This window comes from Schistocerca piceifrons, chromosome 4 (assembly GCF_021461385.2).
Source record: "Schistocerca piceifrons isolate TAMUIC-IGC-003096 chromosome 4, iqSchPice1.1, whole genome shotgun sequence".
NCBI classification, from domain to species: Eukaryota; Metazoa; Arthropoda; class Insecta; order Orthoptera; family Acrididae; genus Schistocerca; species Schistocerca piceifrons.
In genome coordinates this window covers 827,605,529-827,620,565 of record NC_060141.1, presented here as the reverse complement: position 1 = coordinate 827,620,565, position 15,037 = coordinate 827,605,529, and the positions used below count along the sequence as shown (strand labels likewise).

Below are 15,037 nucleotides of genomic sequence, written 5' to 3'. Positions count from 1 at the left end.
ATGTCATAGCCAGTATGAGTATTAAACATGATAGTAGCGAGATATGTAGTGAATTTTTATTCCATTTGTTGTGAGTTGTCAGGGCTGATGATGATGGTGAGAAATTCTACAAAAGGAAACAAGAGACAAAACTTCCAGGATATGTGCTTACTTCAAGTACAAAGCTCATGTATGGGTGTACCATAACTGTCACTTGGAACCTGCGTGAAATCCCAGCATTCACGAATCAGATTATACCACTAATGAATCAGGGATCAAACCTCAGATACTGAAGCTCAGTTCTTCAATGAATGTCAAAAAGGATTCCTGATCTCCACTTTGGCATGGAAAGAATGTTGACATTATACCACTGGTCACAAATATATGCCACATAAAACAGGATGCCGATGCTGAAATATCAACTAACGGGGTGAGGTTCACAGAAAAACACATAATGAAACTTTAATTTTCAGAATTCTTAATTTCTTCATTGAAGAATATGATAGTGTAACTGTTACGGGAGAAGGTGGTTGCAAGCTGTGAATGAAACTCAAATTCTTTTGTCAAGCAAAACATAAGTAGTCACAATCAGCGTAACTACTCCTTTGGCATTTATCAAATATATTGACCTGAGGACAGTTTAAACCTTAACATATGTTAAAGCAGCTATTAGTACTGCTGGTGCACTGCCTTGTTCAGGCTGCACGGTATGAGCTTCTTTTTGTAAAGTTATAATTGGAGTATTATTGATATTATGTGCATAAATTCTTTACTATTTATGGTATGAGACAAAGGTAGTGGCCTGGATGACAAATTTGCTCTTTACCAAGACCACCACAAAATTATAGCTGCCCAACTCCACTGTGAATGTACAAATGACCAAAACGTAGTGGATACTTCTTTACAGCAGACACCTGGAATCTTGTTTTTTAAATACACTGTACAGAAATAACTGCCAAATTAACTAAAATTAAATAATACTTTAATACTGATGTGTAGCAATTCCCAAACATGGGCTTATAATTTCTATTAGTTTCAACTGGTTTTCTTTAAAAGTGGCCAGGAAAATGGCTTTAGCATGAAGAGATTGCATTTGATCAAAATAACATTAACAAATTTTGTTAATTGAATTACTGTTGCTAAATGGCACATTTAAAAAGAATATAACACACATAAAAGCACAGAGAATAAAAAAGTAAATACAAGAAAGTAAAGCTTTTGTTTAAGATGGTACTAAAGTGGCCCAGGACTCTCTCTCTCTCTCTCTCTCTCTCTCTGTGTGTGTGTGTGTGTGTGTGTGTGTGTGTGTGTGTGTGTGTGGACACATTCCAAGTGTCAGGGATTCATTTATTGATTGTGACATAACTGAAAGAAGAGTTAAGAAAATATTGGTGACATTCCTATCCAAAATGTTTTGCATGCGACTACTTGATAGAACAAAAAATGCCAATATAATGTTCAAGCACTGATACCATGAACTTACATATCAATCTGACCATCAACAAATCTCCTGATGACTTCATCTCTTTGCTGACGCCAGAGTACAGATGACATTTCGGCACACGTGAGATTTCCCTGGCTCAAATGCTTCAACAGAAGAGACAGGCGATGTGCTGCCCGCTGTGAGTCAACAAAACATAACACTTGTTTCCACCTGTGACTTGTGATCAAATAGTACAGAACCAGCGGCTTAGTTTCTGGCGTTACTATACAGAATTTTTCCTTTAATTCTGCTGGTGTCGTGTATTTTCCAATAAACTCTCCTCTTAATTCTCCAACCAGTGGCTCATCTGGGACTGAAAATACACAATTAATTTTAAATATTGTTGTAGAATAACAAACAAATAATTTATTGTTGATTATCTTGTAGACTGTATCCATCAGATTAACAAAATAGATGTCACAACAAGGAAGAAATACTAATAACATAAAAAATAGTTTATTATCTACAGCGACTTACACAAAACTTTTCACTCACTACTTGATTATGCCTAACATTTATCAAACAACAACAGTTACCCCTGGCTGTGCTGGAATATCAGTAGTGTTGCTATGAATAGAGATGATTATTAAGTGAGCTACTGCACGTGAAATAACCTCAGCTGCCCTCATGTGTCTGCCTGTTTGAGTAAGCACAGCTCCTGAGCTGACGCAATTCACGAAGTGTCATCTGACGATATACACTGCTGGCCACCGTAAATGCAACACCAAGAAAGACAAGAGGTAGCACAACAAAATTTATTTTGTAGATAACATGTTGACCAAGTATCAAATGATTACGTTTACAGACGTCAGTGACATGTGGTTCCTGCCAGAATCAGTAGCCAGAGTAGCCGCCATTGTTGGAGATCACCGCTGCCACACGTCTCGGCATTGAGTCAAAGAGACGTTGGATGTGTTCCTGGGGTACAGCAGCCCAAGCAGCTTCCACACGTTGCCAAAGATCATCTGGTGTGGTAGCTGGGGATGTAATCTGGGTCACTTGTTGAGCAACCATGGACCACATGTTCTCTATCGGCGAAAGATCCGGAGAGCGAGCCGGCCAGGGAAGCACTTCAATCTGGTTATTGACGAAGAACCTTTGGACAATGTGTGCCACGTGTGGTCGCGCATTATCCTGTTCGAATATGGCTGTGGCCGAGCCCTGAAGGTAAGGAAGGACAATTGGCTCCAGCACCTCGGATATGTAGCGCCGGCTATTTAAAGTACCGGCAATGCGTACTAGAGGCGTGCGAGAGTAATATCCAATACCGCCCCATACCATAATACCCGGTGCAAGACCAGTGTGGCGGTGCATAATGCAGCTGTCCAGCATCCTCTCTCCACGGTGTCTCCACACTCAAATCCGACCATCGTGGTGCTGCAGACAGAAGCGTGCCTCGTCAGTAAAGACAATGTCATTCCATCCTGCCGTCCACATCCGTCTGTCATCACATCATTGGCGATGGAGACGTCAGTGGTTCTGCGTCAATGGTAGACGAAGCAATGGACGTCTTGTGGACAGACCACTCTGCTGTAAACGGCGTCAAATGGTACGCGCAGACACTGGATGATGCGTTACAGACGCAATGTGCAGTGCTATGGTTCGGGATGTCACTGAGCGATCCGTCACTGCCATGCGCACAATTTGCCTATCAGCACGTGCAGTGGTGCACCGAGGTGAATGCGATCGACCACGTCGGTCCGTCGTACCATCCTGCATCCAACGGTCACATATCCGCATTACAGTTGTTTGGTTTCGTCCAACACGACTAGCGATTTCTCTGTATGATAATCCACAATCTCGGTAAGCCACTATCCTTCCTCTGTCGAACTCGGATACTTGATCAAACGATGTTCGCTGTTGTCTATGAGGCATAACTGATCATCTTGTGAAACAACCACAAGGTAAACACACGTGCCGAACATACACTCGTAGAAATCGCCAAGCCTTAAATGGCACTATGAGATGGCGCCACAGGCGCGCGTGATGTGCATCTGCGCTGAAATTCTAATCAGTTGCATATCTCATCGCTGCAAACCCATGGTGTAAATTTCACTTGATTCGGATGCTTCCTTCAGGGTGTTGCATTTACGGTGGCCAGCAGTGTAATTTTGTAGGTGCATTCATCCAGTGCTGTATGTGAACATTGTATGCAAAATGTGTCACGATTACAGTTAGTAGTAAGAAGTAATAAATTAACATGTCAGGCAGTTTTACTGCATGCACAGTGAAAATGTAGGAAGCAATAAGCTTTTTTTCTTTCATAATTCTGTGAAGGTTGTAAGTTAGAAAAATTCTTGTAAAGGTTTGAAATGATGTGTAAAGTTTGTCGCAAGTCCTCTCACTCTTAAATGCTGGATGAGTAATATCAGGGTATTTGTGCATTGTGGCCTACACTACTTCTTCCCCTAACCTTTACCCTTTTCGTAGGTAGGTAGCTGTTACCGCTACAGTGATTCCTTATGGAAGGTAAGTGATATGTAGATCAAGTTTGACTGAAATCAGTCCAGTGGTTTTGGAGGATATTTGAAACATACATAGATTTTTATAATACTATGTACGAATATCTTTTTTTCCTGTGACCGGTGCCCCAAACCATGCTCAAGTTACTTGTGTGAAAATTCATCTAGTTGCTTAGGAGATTAGCATGTTCAAGGACAAACAGGCAGGCATCACAGTTTCAGACATTTATTATTAGCGTAGACAAGTGGTGTACTACTTCATATGAACTATAAATAGTTATAACACTACCCATGCACCTAAAACAAAACAGTACGAGAAACAGGGACAGACGCACATATTTAAAAATATGCTTAACACTTCAACTATCTGAATATTTATCAAAATTCCTGTCCCTATATAATGCAGAAACAGCAAAATGTATTTGCATTAAGTGCTAAAACAAAAGTAAAAGTCACTAATGTGTGTGGTGTGTATGTGTGTGTGTGTGAGAGAGAGAGAGAGAGAGAGAGAGAGAGAGAGAGAGTGAGTCAGGCAATTCACACAAGTCCGTCTACAGGAGGTAAAATAGGGCTTAAAGATACGCTAACAACAGACTGTTCAAATTTCTGAACATTCTAAAAATGAGCTTCTGCAGGCAAGAAATAAAAGTGTGAGCTGAAGCCCTAAGTATAGGGCAAAATAAATTACATTATTATCACAAACAAATGAACAGCTTGGATTAAACAACTGACAATTATCTTTTCAGTGAGCCTGAGCCATCCTAACAACTGTTTGCTGTGGTTTAGTGTAACCACAGTAAAGTGGACACCCAGAAAGGAATTTCAATCCAGCTCATGGGCATTACTTGTGGCCACAGTTTGCTTGATTTGAGCAGTGACTGTGACTAATTTGGTGGTGATCTCACCTATGTAACTAACAGAACCACTGACAGATTACATGCGACGTTTCATATATCTATCTTTCCTTGATAACATAATGATGTTTGTTTTACCAATGGTGGTTCTGGAATATTTAATACTGGCAGGATATCACTCACCTGGATAAAAGACACGGAATAAGATGACAAGGTTTGCCTCGTCTGAAGGAAAAATTATTAAGAAAATTACCTATAGTTTCTAATATAATATGTGCTTAAATGTGTGTGTATGGTGTAGGGGGTGATGGGACATTCATTTTGTGCGCCCTGAAATTTCTTTAAAATAGACATTGCAATGTTGCTTTCATCGTTGTTGGATATAGCCAAAAACGACCAAGTTGACTGGCACACTGAAATATGGTTCCTGATATAATCCGTTGCATATGCTTTACATATGCAGTCTACTCTGCAAGTCATGGCAAAGGGCGTGGCAGAGGATACTTTGCATTCTAACAGACGTTACAGTTTGTACATCTATACGGTTTGTTCTCCTATATCTACACAATTACTCTGCAATTCGCCATTAAGTGCATGGCAGAGAATTCATTGAACATCTTCAGATTATTTCTCTACTATTCCACTCTCTTAATAGTGTGTGGGAAAACTGAACAGTTAAATCTTTCTGTATGAGTTCCAATTTCTCTTATTTTATTACGATTATCATTTCTCCATATGTAGGTGGCGACACTAAAATATTCTTGCATTCAGAGGAGACAGCTGATGTGAAATTTCATGAGAAGATCTCGCCACAATGAAATGTGCCTTTGTTTTAATGATTACCATCCCAATTCGCTTATCAATCTGCGACACACTCTCCCCTATTTTGTGACACAAACAAGCTACCCTTCTTTGGACTATTTTGATGTCCTCTGTCAGTCCTTTTGGATAAGGATTCTATATCGCACAGCAGTACTCTAGCAGAGTACAAACAAGTGTAATGTAGGCAGGCTCTTTAGTACACCTATTGCATCTTCTAGCTCCCAGAGCTCCGATGTCAGACACACAGATCGGTACCAAATGTCGCATTTTGATAGAGTACAAACTGAAACTCCGATTTAGTTTGTACCGTGTGCTGTTGTCCAGCAGAACAGGCATAAATGTTACTTAAAAATAAAACCAGACCTTTTAAATACAGGAAAGGGTGTCTGTGAATAATAGACATGTATGGCTCATGTGAGTGAGTTGGTAGGATGTTTGGTTGCTGTAAAAAGTGTCCCGAATTAAAACCCCATTTACGGAATTTTTTTTAACTGTTTATGCATGAAACTGTTATATGGGAGGACATTTTCCAGACAAATTAAAAGACTTTTTAAAAGTTGTAGAAATGTTCTTTTGGCAGTCTGCTTTCGCTTCGTTACTTGAAAGTAGCAAACCTATAGAGTACATCTCTATAGATAGATGTGGTTTCTGTCGGACACATGTGGAAACAACTGAAGATGAGAGAAAGTGTGCAGCATTCCTACTGGATGTAACAGATCAATGGAATGTGTTGAATGTCACAGAGTAGGAAACATTAGCTATTGAGAAGCGCACACCGAGTGGAGCAGAATCGTTTGCTCATGACTGAGTGCACAGACTAGTCAACATCTTCGATATCGTCGTCAGAAGGGTCCATAGGTGACGGAAATGTTGAAATACCACGAAAGTGTTTTACTCGAGAATCAAAAACATCGAAATGCTCAAATATTGCCTTAATGTCAAAAAGCAGCTGAAGCCGACCTGAACATTTGCACATCGCATTATGTCTGCAATGAAAACAGATTTTGCACTAGATGTCCTGCATGGTGCATGTTGTACGAATGGAAATGACAGTGGTAAAGTTGAGATTTAATGTCTGTGACGGGCATGTACAAGTGTATTGCAATGCGTGTGATGGAGACCTTCAAGCACTGCCACTAGGAAGGTCGATGTGTTCAATATGTAGACATCAAATAGTGGGTGAAAAAAAAAGTGAGACAGTTAAATTTCCCAAGATCCGACATCAGTGACAGTTGGGTCTTGCACTGGAAGTGTAAAAAAATATTGTAAGCCATAAAGTCAAATCTTTTATGAGGGTTAAAATGTACCACAACAGAAATGACATTCAGAAAACTGTATGGGACTAGCAACAAACAACTATACACTCATGGGCGCCAACACAGATACAAATATCTACACTGCTGACGAAAGTGGATTGACAAGGAGATGTCTGTGGGCCACACTCTTGCAACTAGAGGTTCATTGTCCTCTCTCACTCCTCTGGCAAAATGATCAAAGAAATGTTCAGGACATTTCTACAAGAAGCAGTAGTGGAAGAGAAACTCCTGCTAATGCTGGATTCTTATGGTCTCCAAAAGTTGCTAGTGTTCTTCGTAATCTTCTCCTACAACATAATCTAGCCGGCCGGGGTGGCTGAGCGGTTCTAGGAGCTGCAGCCTGGAACAGCGCGACTGCTATGGTCGCAGGTTCAAATCCTGCCTTGGGCGTGGATGTGTGTGATGTCCTTAGGTTAGTTAGGTTTAAGTAGTTCTAAGTTCTAGGGGACTGATGACCTCAGATGTTAAGTCCCATAGTGCTCAGAGCCATTTGAACCATTTGAAAATAATCTACCATAAGACAAAATCACAATTCACTTAATTCCAGCGAACACAACCTCCACTTGTCAACTCCTTGCTCTTCATTTCTTTAGAATGTACAAGCATATGCTTTGTAAAATATCAGATGCTGCACCAGATTCTTTGGAAGAGATTAGTCTGCAACAATGGAATAATTTTCTTAAGCTGCAGTCCCTCACAAACAATCAGTTGCATTCAGAATGAGATTTTCACTCTGCAGCGGAGTGTGCGCGGATATGAAACTTCCTGGCATATTAAAACTGTGTGCTGGACCGAGACTCGAACTCGGGACCTTTGCCTTTCGCGGGCAAGTGCTCTACTAACTGAGCTACCCAAGCACGACTCACGCCCCGTCCTCACAGCTTTACTTCAGCCAGTACCTCGTCTCCTACCTTCCAAATTTTACAGAAGCTCTCCTGCCAACCTGGCAGAAGTAAAGCTGTGAGGACGGGGCGTGAGTCGTGCTTGGGTAGCTCAGTTGGTAGAGCACTTGCCCGCGAAAGGCGAAGGTCCCGAGTTCGAGTCTCGGTCCGGCACACAGTTTTATTCTGCCAGGAAGTTTCTTATCAGCGCACACTCCGCTGCATAGTGAAAATCTCATTCTGGTAACATCTCCCAGGCTGTGGTTAAGCCACGTCTCCGCAATATCCTTTCTTTCAGGAGTGCTAGTTCTGCAAGGTTCGCAGGAGAGCTTCTGTAAAGTTTGGAAGGTAGGAGTCGAGGTACTGGCAGAAGTAAATCTGTGAGGACGGGGCACGAGTCGTGCTTGGGTAGCTCAGTTGGTAGAGCACTTGCCCGCGAAAGGCAAAGGACCCAAGTTCGAGTGTCGGTCCGGCACAATCAGTTGCATTCTCCACATTTCCATAACCACACTGTCACACGTAGATAATGGCTAAACTTGGTGATGAACCCAGACCCTGTCAAACTTCGCCATACTTCTGTTTCAGGCACAAGCTTTCATTCTGCCATCTACAGGGTGGATGCGCAAATGTGGGATTCATCAAATGGTGTATGAAAGTAATTCACTTCACACACTTCTTCGTTTGCTACTATTATTATGAAGCCCTTTGTTCCTGAATCAATGACATGGTGTGTGTGTGAGTGTTTGGGGGTCGTATTTGCATTAACTTTTTTTGAACATTACGTACTTGATATTAGTCTTATTAGTTTGTTTATTATTACTACTACTACTTCCACACATGTGATGGAATTGTTTCTTTATTTTTCTGTTCTGATTGTGTATTTTGTGAAACTACAATGTATTCTATACTTTTACTGCTTTCAAAGAAACAAAGCAAAAGCAGACTGCCAAGAGGACATTGCTGTTAACTCCAAACAATCCTTTTACATGTCATAAACATGTTGTTCCAAGAGACACTTTCACACATAATACAGTAAAAACACTGTCGCCAGTAGTGCTCTGGTAGTTCTGGTGTTACTTTTAATTAACGTTTATGCCCATTCTGGTGGACAACAGCATGTAATACAAACTAAATCTGAGGTTTCGTACAGATCTGAGTGTCTGAGTAATTCCTAGTTATTTAGTTAAATTGACAGCCTTTAAATTTGTGTGATTATAGTGTAACCAAAATTTAACAGATTTCTTTTCATGCACATGTGGATGACCTCACCTGTTTTGTGTACCATGGGGGATCAGTACCATCATTTAGTAATTTGTTTGGCATAAATCTCTCAACTGCCTCTGATACTATTTCTTTGAACTTATGGCACATCTGGTCTACACTTATATAGTATGTTGTGAAGGGGTGGAGTCTGTTTCTTAGGGAGGCATCAAATGGATTTTCATCTGCTTTTTTACTTCAATACAGTGTGCATTTACGAGGGTTGACTGAAAAGTAATGCCTCCTCCTTCGTAACTCTTCAACAGTTGGCAGCATTGGTATGCGGTAGGTACTGGCTTATTCCGTAGCCTCTTTTCTACAGCTCCAGTTGGCGGGAAGCATTGGCACTGAACAATTGTGTTGTTGCAGTGTCAAGTATGGAACCCTGCGCAAACAACTGGTCAATGTGATTTAAGCAACGTGCAGTCATTGAATTCTTGGCAGCAGAAGGTGTCACCCCAAAGGAGATTCATAAGAGAATGAAAGCAGTTTATGGTGATTGTATTGATGTGAGTACTGTGCGTCATTGGGGGAGTAAATTTAAAGATATTGAGGTGGGAACATCTGAGTTGCATGACAAACAAAGAGTTGGACGTCCTGTGACAGCAACCACCGAGTTTCACAAGCAAAATGTTGACATATTGATTCAGGATGATCATCGTATCACTCTGAAATAACTCTGAAACGATGGCAACAAGGGTCTGAAAGAAAAAGAAAAATTTTTCCTGCAGTATGACAATGCCAAACCACACACTTCACATGCCGCCACAGCAGAACTTCAGAGACTGAATCTCACCACCATACAGCATCCTCCATACAGTCCAGATTTAGCACCGCCTGACTTCCATTTGTTCCCAATAATGAAAGACGATCTGCAGGGATGTCATTATGCTTCTGATTATGACGTTGAGAGAACTGTGAGCCTGTGGTTGCAGAAACCGTGTGCCGACTTCTTCCGTGACGGCTCCAGAAAACTTGTTGATAGTTGGCAGAAATGTATCCAATTGGATGGTGATTATGTGGAAAAGTGAAATTGGTAATTAAAGATGACATTATAAGGATTGTTTCTGCATTTGATTCATTAAAATATTCCCATCTGAACCCAATTAATGAAGGTGGAGGCATTACTTTTCATTCACCCCTCGTACTTTTGGTGGATTCGGATATTTCGGTGTATGGTCTCACTAGAATTATCTTGCAGTCACTAATACCTGTACCCATCATGATGCTCTCTATTTGCTCAGGATTTTTCCCCCAGGAAATACCATGTGGGCTGACCATGAAAGGGAATTTGAATTGAGGAGCTGTGCAAACAGTTTGAATCCCAGCCTTGGTACAAATTTTAATTTGTTGCTTCAGTCTGCATACACATAATTTAATTTACTTCCGTTGACACGTATAGTCTCTACTCATATTACCTCACAACAACAACCTGCTTCACTTTTCCTAATAAATAAACTACTTGTAACAGCAACAAACAAGCCACCCCCAACTGTATTTAACCTATCATTTCTGGACACCGTTAGGTCCTTTGAACAAATTTTGGCTGAACTAATCTCCGGCTTTACCCAGCCTTCAGCACCGACAACCATTTGAGCTTCAGTACTTTCTATTAGCGCTGGTTCTTTCCCTATAAAGCTACTACAATTTCCAACTACAATACTGACTGCTGCTATGTCTACCCTCTTTTTTGTTTGTCCTGTACCCTTTGAGACAGAAGCCCTTTCTTTCTTTCTTTCTTTTTTTTTTTTTTTTTTTTTTTTTTTCTTTTTGTGGTTTTAGGGCGCAAAACTTCTATGGTCATTAGCGCCCGTGACGTAGGAAACAGGAAAAAAAAAAAAAAAAAAACGAAATTTAAAATCAGCAGCAAGGGGAACAAAGTCATAAAATTTGAGAAACTAAAGGCAGAAGGAATGCTTAAAAATCCACTATAGAAAGGGGTTGGTTGTCCCAAAAAAAAAAAAAAAAAAAAAATCAAATGACTGACGTCATTTCACTGTCACTAATAAACTGTAGAACGCGGTCAGCTGAGCGCGTGTCATCTGCTAAAATCAACGATAGATCAGGCGATAGCTGTAGACGGGAGCGTAACGGATTAAAATAGGGGCATTCAATTAAAAGGTGTCTGACCGTCCACAGCTGAGAGCAGTGGGGACAGAGTGGGGGAGGATCACCGCTTAAAAGATGTCGATGGCTAAAAAGACAGTGCCCTATCCGGAATCTAGCTAAAATTACCTCCTCCCGACGACGCGTTCGGGAGGAAGAGGTCCAAGCGCAAGGAAGGGCTTTCACTTCCCGCAATTTATTATGGGGAAGTGTTGACCAATGCGCATGCCATAAATGAGCAACTTGGCGACATAAATCGCTCCGTAGATCGGTAAACGGAAGAGACTCAATAGCTGGCCGAGGAAGAGAGACTGCAGCCTTGGCCGCTATATCGGCCGCCTCATTCCCACAGATACCAGCGTGTCCCGGGAGCCAGAGGAACGCCACTGAGACGCCCCCCAGGTGGAGCAAGCTCAGACAGTCCTGAATCCGGTGGACCAGAGGGTGCACAGGGTAAAGAGCTTGGAGACTTAGGAGAGAGCTGAGAGAATCTGAGCAGATTACGTACTGTATCCGCTGATGGCGGCGGATGTAGTGGACAGCCTGGAGAACAGCGTAAAGCTCCGCAGTATAAACCGAACACTGGTCGGGAAGCCGAAAGTGATTTGGGGTGTCGCCAACAATATAGGCACTCCCTACACCTAACGATGTTTTCGAGCCGTCGGTGTAAATAAATGTGGCGTCCGTCATTTGTGCACATAGAGCAGCAAATGCCCGACGGTAGACAAGTGTAGGGGTACCATCCTTGGGAAATTGACATAGGTCTCTGAGCAAGTCGATCCGGGGACGGAGCCAAGGCGGTGCTGTACCCCAAGTTGTCAAGAAGGTTTTAGGAAAGCGGAAGGAGAGAGAATGGAGCAGTTGACGGAAGCGGACTCCTGGGGGTAGTAGGGAGGAGGAGCGGCCTGCATACCCGACATCAAAGGAGGTGTCGAAAAAAAGGTCATGGGCTGGATTAGCAGGCATGGAAGACAGATGGCTAGCATAACGACTCAGAAGGACTGCCCGCCGATTGGACAGCGGAGGTTCAGCAGTCTCAGCATAAAGGCTTTCCACAGGGCTGGTGTAAAAAGCTCCAGACACTAAACGTAATCCACGGTGGTGGATAGAGTCGAGACGCCGAAGAATAGACGGCCGAGCAGAGGAGTAGACTATGCTTCCATAATCCAATTTCGAGCGCACTAAGGCACGATAGAGGCGGAGAAGGACCACTCGGTCCGCTCCCCAGGAGGTACCATTCAGGACACGGAGGGTGTTAAGGGAACGCAGACAGCGAGCCGAAAGATAGGAAACGTGGGAGGACCAGCACAGTTTTCTGTCAAACATAAGACCCAAGAATTTAGCGACGTCGGAAAACGGAAGGTTGACAGGACCTAGATGTAAGGAGGGCAGAAGAAACTCCTTACGTCGCCAAAAATTAACACAAACGGTCTTACTGGGTGAGAAACGGAAGCCGGTTTCGATGCTCCACGAGTGGAGGCGATCGAGACATCCTTGAAGACGTCTTTCAAGCAGGCTGGTCCGTTGAGAGCTGTAGTAGATCGCAAAATCATCCACAAAGAGGGAGCCCGAGACATCAGGAAGGAGACAATCCATAATTGGATTTATGGCGATGGCAAACAGTACAACACTCAGCACGGAGCGCTGGGGTACCCCCGTTTTCTTGGGAGAAAGTACGGGAGAGAGTAGTGTTCACCCGCACCCTAAATGTGCGCTCTGCCATAAATTCGCGAAGAAAAAGGGGCAGCCGGCCTCGAAAGCCCCAAGAGAACAGTGTGCGGAGGATGCCTGTCCTCCAACAGGTATCGTATGCTCTCTCCAGATCAAAAAATATTGTTACCGTTTGGCGTTTCCGGAGAAAATTGTTCATGATATAAGTGGAGAGAGCAACAAGATGGTCAACGGCAGAACGATGCTTTCGGAATACGCATTGGGCTGGTGTTAAAAGACTGCGGGATTCCAGCCACCAAGCTAAACGGTAATTCACCATACGCTCCAAAACCTTACAGACACTACTCGTGAGAGAAATGGGGCGATAGCTAGAGGGGAGATGTTTGTCCTTTCCAGGTTTCGGAACGGGAACGACAATAGCTTCCCGCCATCGCCTGGGAAAGGTACTGTCGGTCCAAATTCGATTGTAAAGGTGAAGGAGGTAACACAGGCTATGGGTTGATAAATGCAGCAACATTTGGACATGGATACCATCCGGTCCTGGGGCGGAGGAGCGAGAAGAAGAGAGGGCATGTTGGAGTTCCCGTATGGAGAAAACAGTATTGTAGCTTTCGCGATTTTGAGAGGAGAAAGCAAGATGTCGCACTTCCGCTGCACGTTTCTTCGGGAGAAACGCTGGTGGGTAATTTGAAGAGCTCGAAATCTCAGCAAAGTGCTGACCCAATGAGTTAGAAATTGCGACGGGGTCCACTAAGGTACCATGCGCGACAGTGAGCCCAGAGACGGGGAAGAAACTAGGCGCGCCTGAGAACCGTCGAAGCAGACTCCAAACTTCCGAGGAGGGAGTGAAGGTGTTAAATGAGCTAATAAAGAATTTCCAGCTTGCCTTCTTGCTATCGCGGATGACGCGACGGCATCGCGCACGGAGCTGCTTATATCGGATACAGTTTGCCAAAGTTGGATGGTCGCCGCTCACGTATTACGTCACGGCATGCCTCGTTCCACCAAGGAACTGGGGGGCGCCGGGGCAATTCGGAGGTGCGTGGTATTGAACGTTCCGCGGCTGTGAGAATAACGTCGGTAATATGTGTGACCTCATCGTCGACGCTGGGAAAGCGACGGTCATCGAATGTCGCTAGAGACGAAAAAAGTGTCCAATCGGCTTGGGCAAACTTCCAGCGTCGCGAGCGCATATATGGCAGTTGAGGCTGCAGTCTAAGAACACATGGAAAGTGGTCACTCGAGTGTGTATCATCAAGGGCGAACCATTCGAAGCGCCGAGCTAGCGGAACAGTACCGACCGCAAGGTCCAAATGAGATAAATTTGTCGTGGAGGCAGACAAAAATGTGGGGAACCCAGTGTTGAGGCAGACTAGATCCGCTTGGTGGAAGACGTCTAGCAATAGTGAGCCACGTGGACAAGGATGTGGAGATCCCCAAAGCGGGTGGTGGGCATTGAAGTCCCCAACCAGCAAATAGGGGGGTGGAAGCTGACCAAGAAGATGAAGGAGATCAGCTCGTGCCATTGGTGTGGACGATGGAATGTATACCGTACAAAGAGAGAACGTGTATCCAGAAAGGGAAAGACGGACGGCGACAGCTGGGAAGGAACTGTTTAAGGGGATTTGCTGATAATGGAGAGTATCGTGGAGCAGAATCATGAGTCCTCCATGGGCTGGAGTGCCTTCAACAGAGGGGAGGTCATATCGGACGGACTGAAAATGAGGGAGAACAAAGCAGTCATGGGGACGCAGCTTTGTTTCCTGAAGACAGAAGATGACCGGCGAGTAGGATCGTAAGAGGATCGACAATTCATCCCGATTGGCTCGAATGCCGCGGATATTCCAGTGGATAATGGACATAGGGTGAACAGAAAATGGAGGAACGTGACCAAGGGTGCTGTCAACTCAACGACTGCTCAGAGCTTGCGACCGACAGCATGGACTGGCATTCAGTCGAAGGCAGAAGATCCTGATCCATAGGTTGGTCAGGAGCAGCTCCAGCCACCAACGATCGGCCAGTTGACCGGCCACCAGCAGTGCGCCTCGGCGACACAGAAGACGGCCGAGGGCGATTTCCGCCAGGTGGTGCTGTAGATGGGACACGCCTTGGCGGAGAAGGAGAGGAACTGTGTTTCTTCGTAGCCTTCTTGGAAGTATGATGTTTAGATGAAGGAGGAACCGATGGTTGTGAAGTTGCGGTA

The 15,037-nt window shown here is 43.7% G+C and overlaps 1 protein-coding gene across 2 annotated transcripts in view; it reads right to left on the bottom strand.

Annotated features, from left to right (window-relative positions):
• Positions 1 to 15,037, bottom strand: part of LOC124795108 (probable ATP-dependent RNA helicase Dbp73D) — a 143,474-nt gene that overhangs the window by 20,647 nt on the left and 107,790 nt on the right. For both annotated transcript variants that reach the window (XM_047258958.1, XM_047258959.1), the window contains one exon: positions 1,463 to 1,775. In XM_047258958.1, the coding sequence (XP_047114914.1) occupies positions 1,463 to 1,775 (313 nt within the window). The remainder of the gene's footprint in view (positions 1 to 1,462; positions 1,776 to 15,037) is intronic.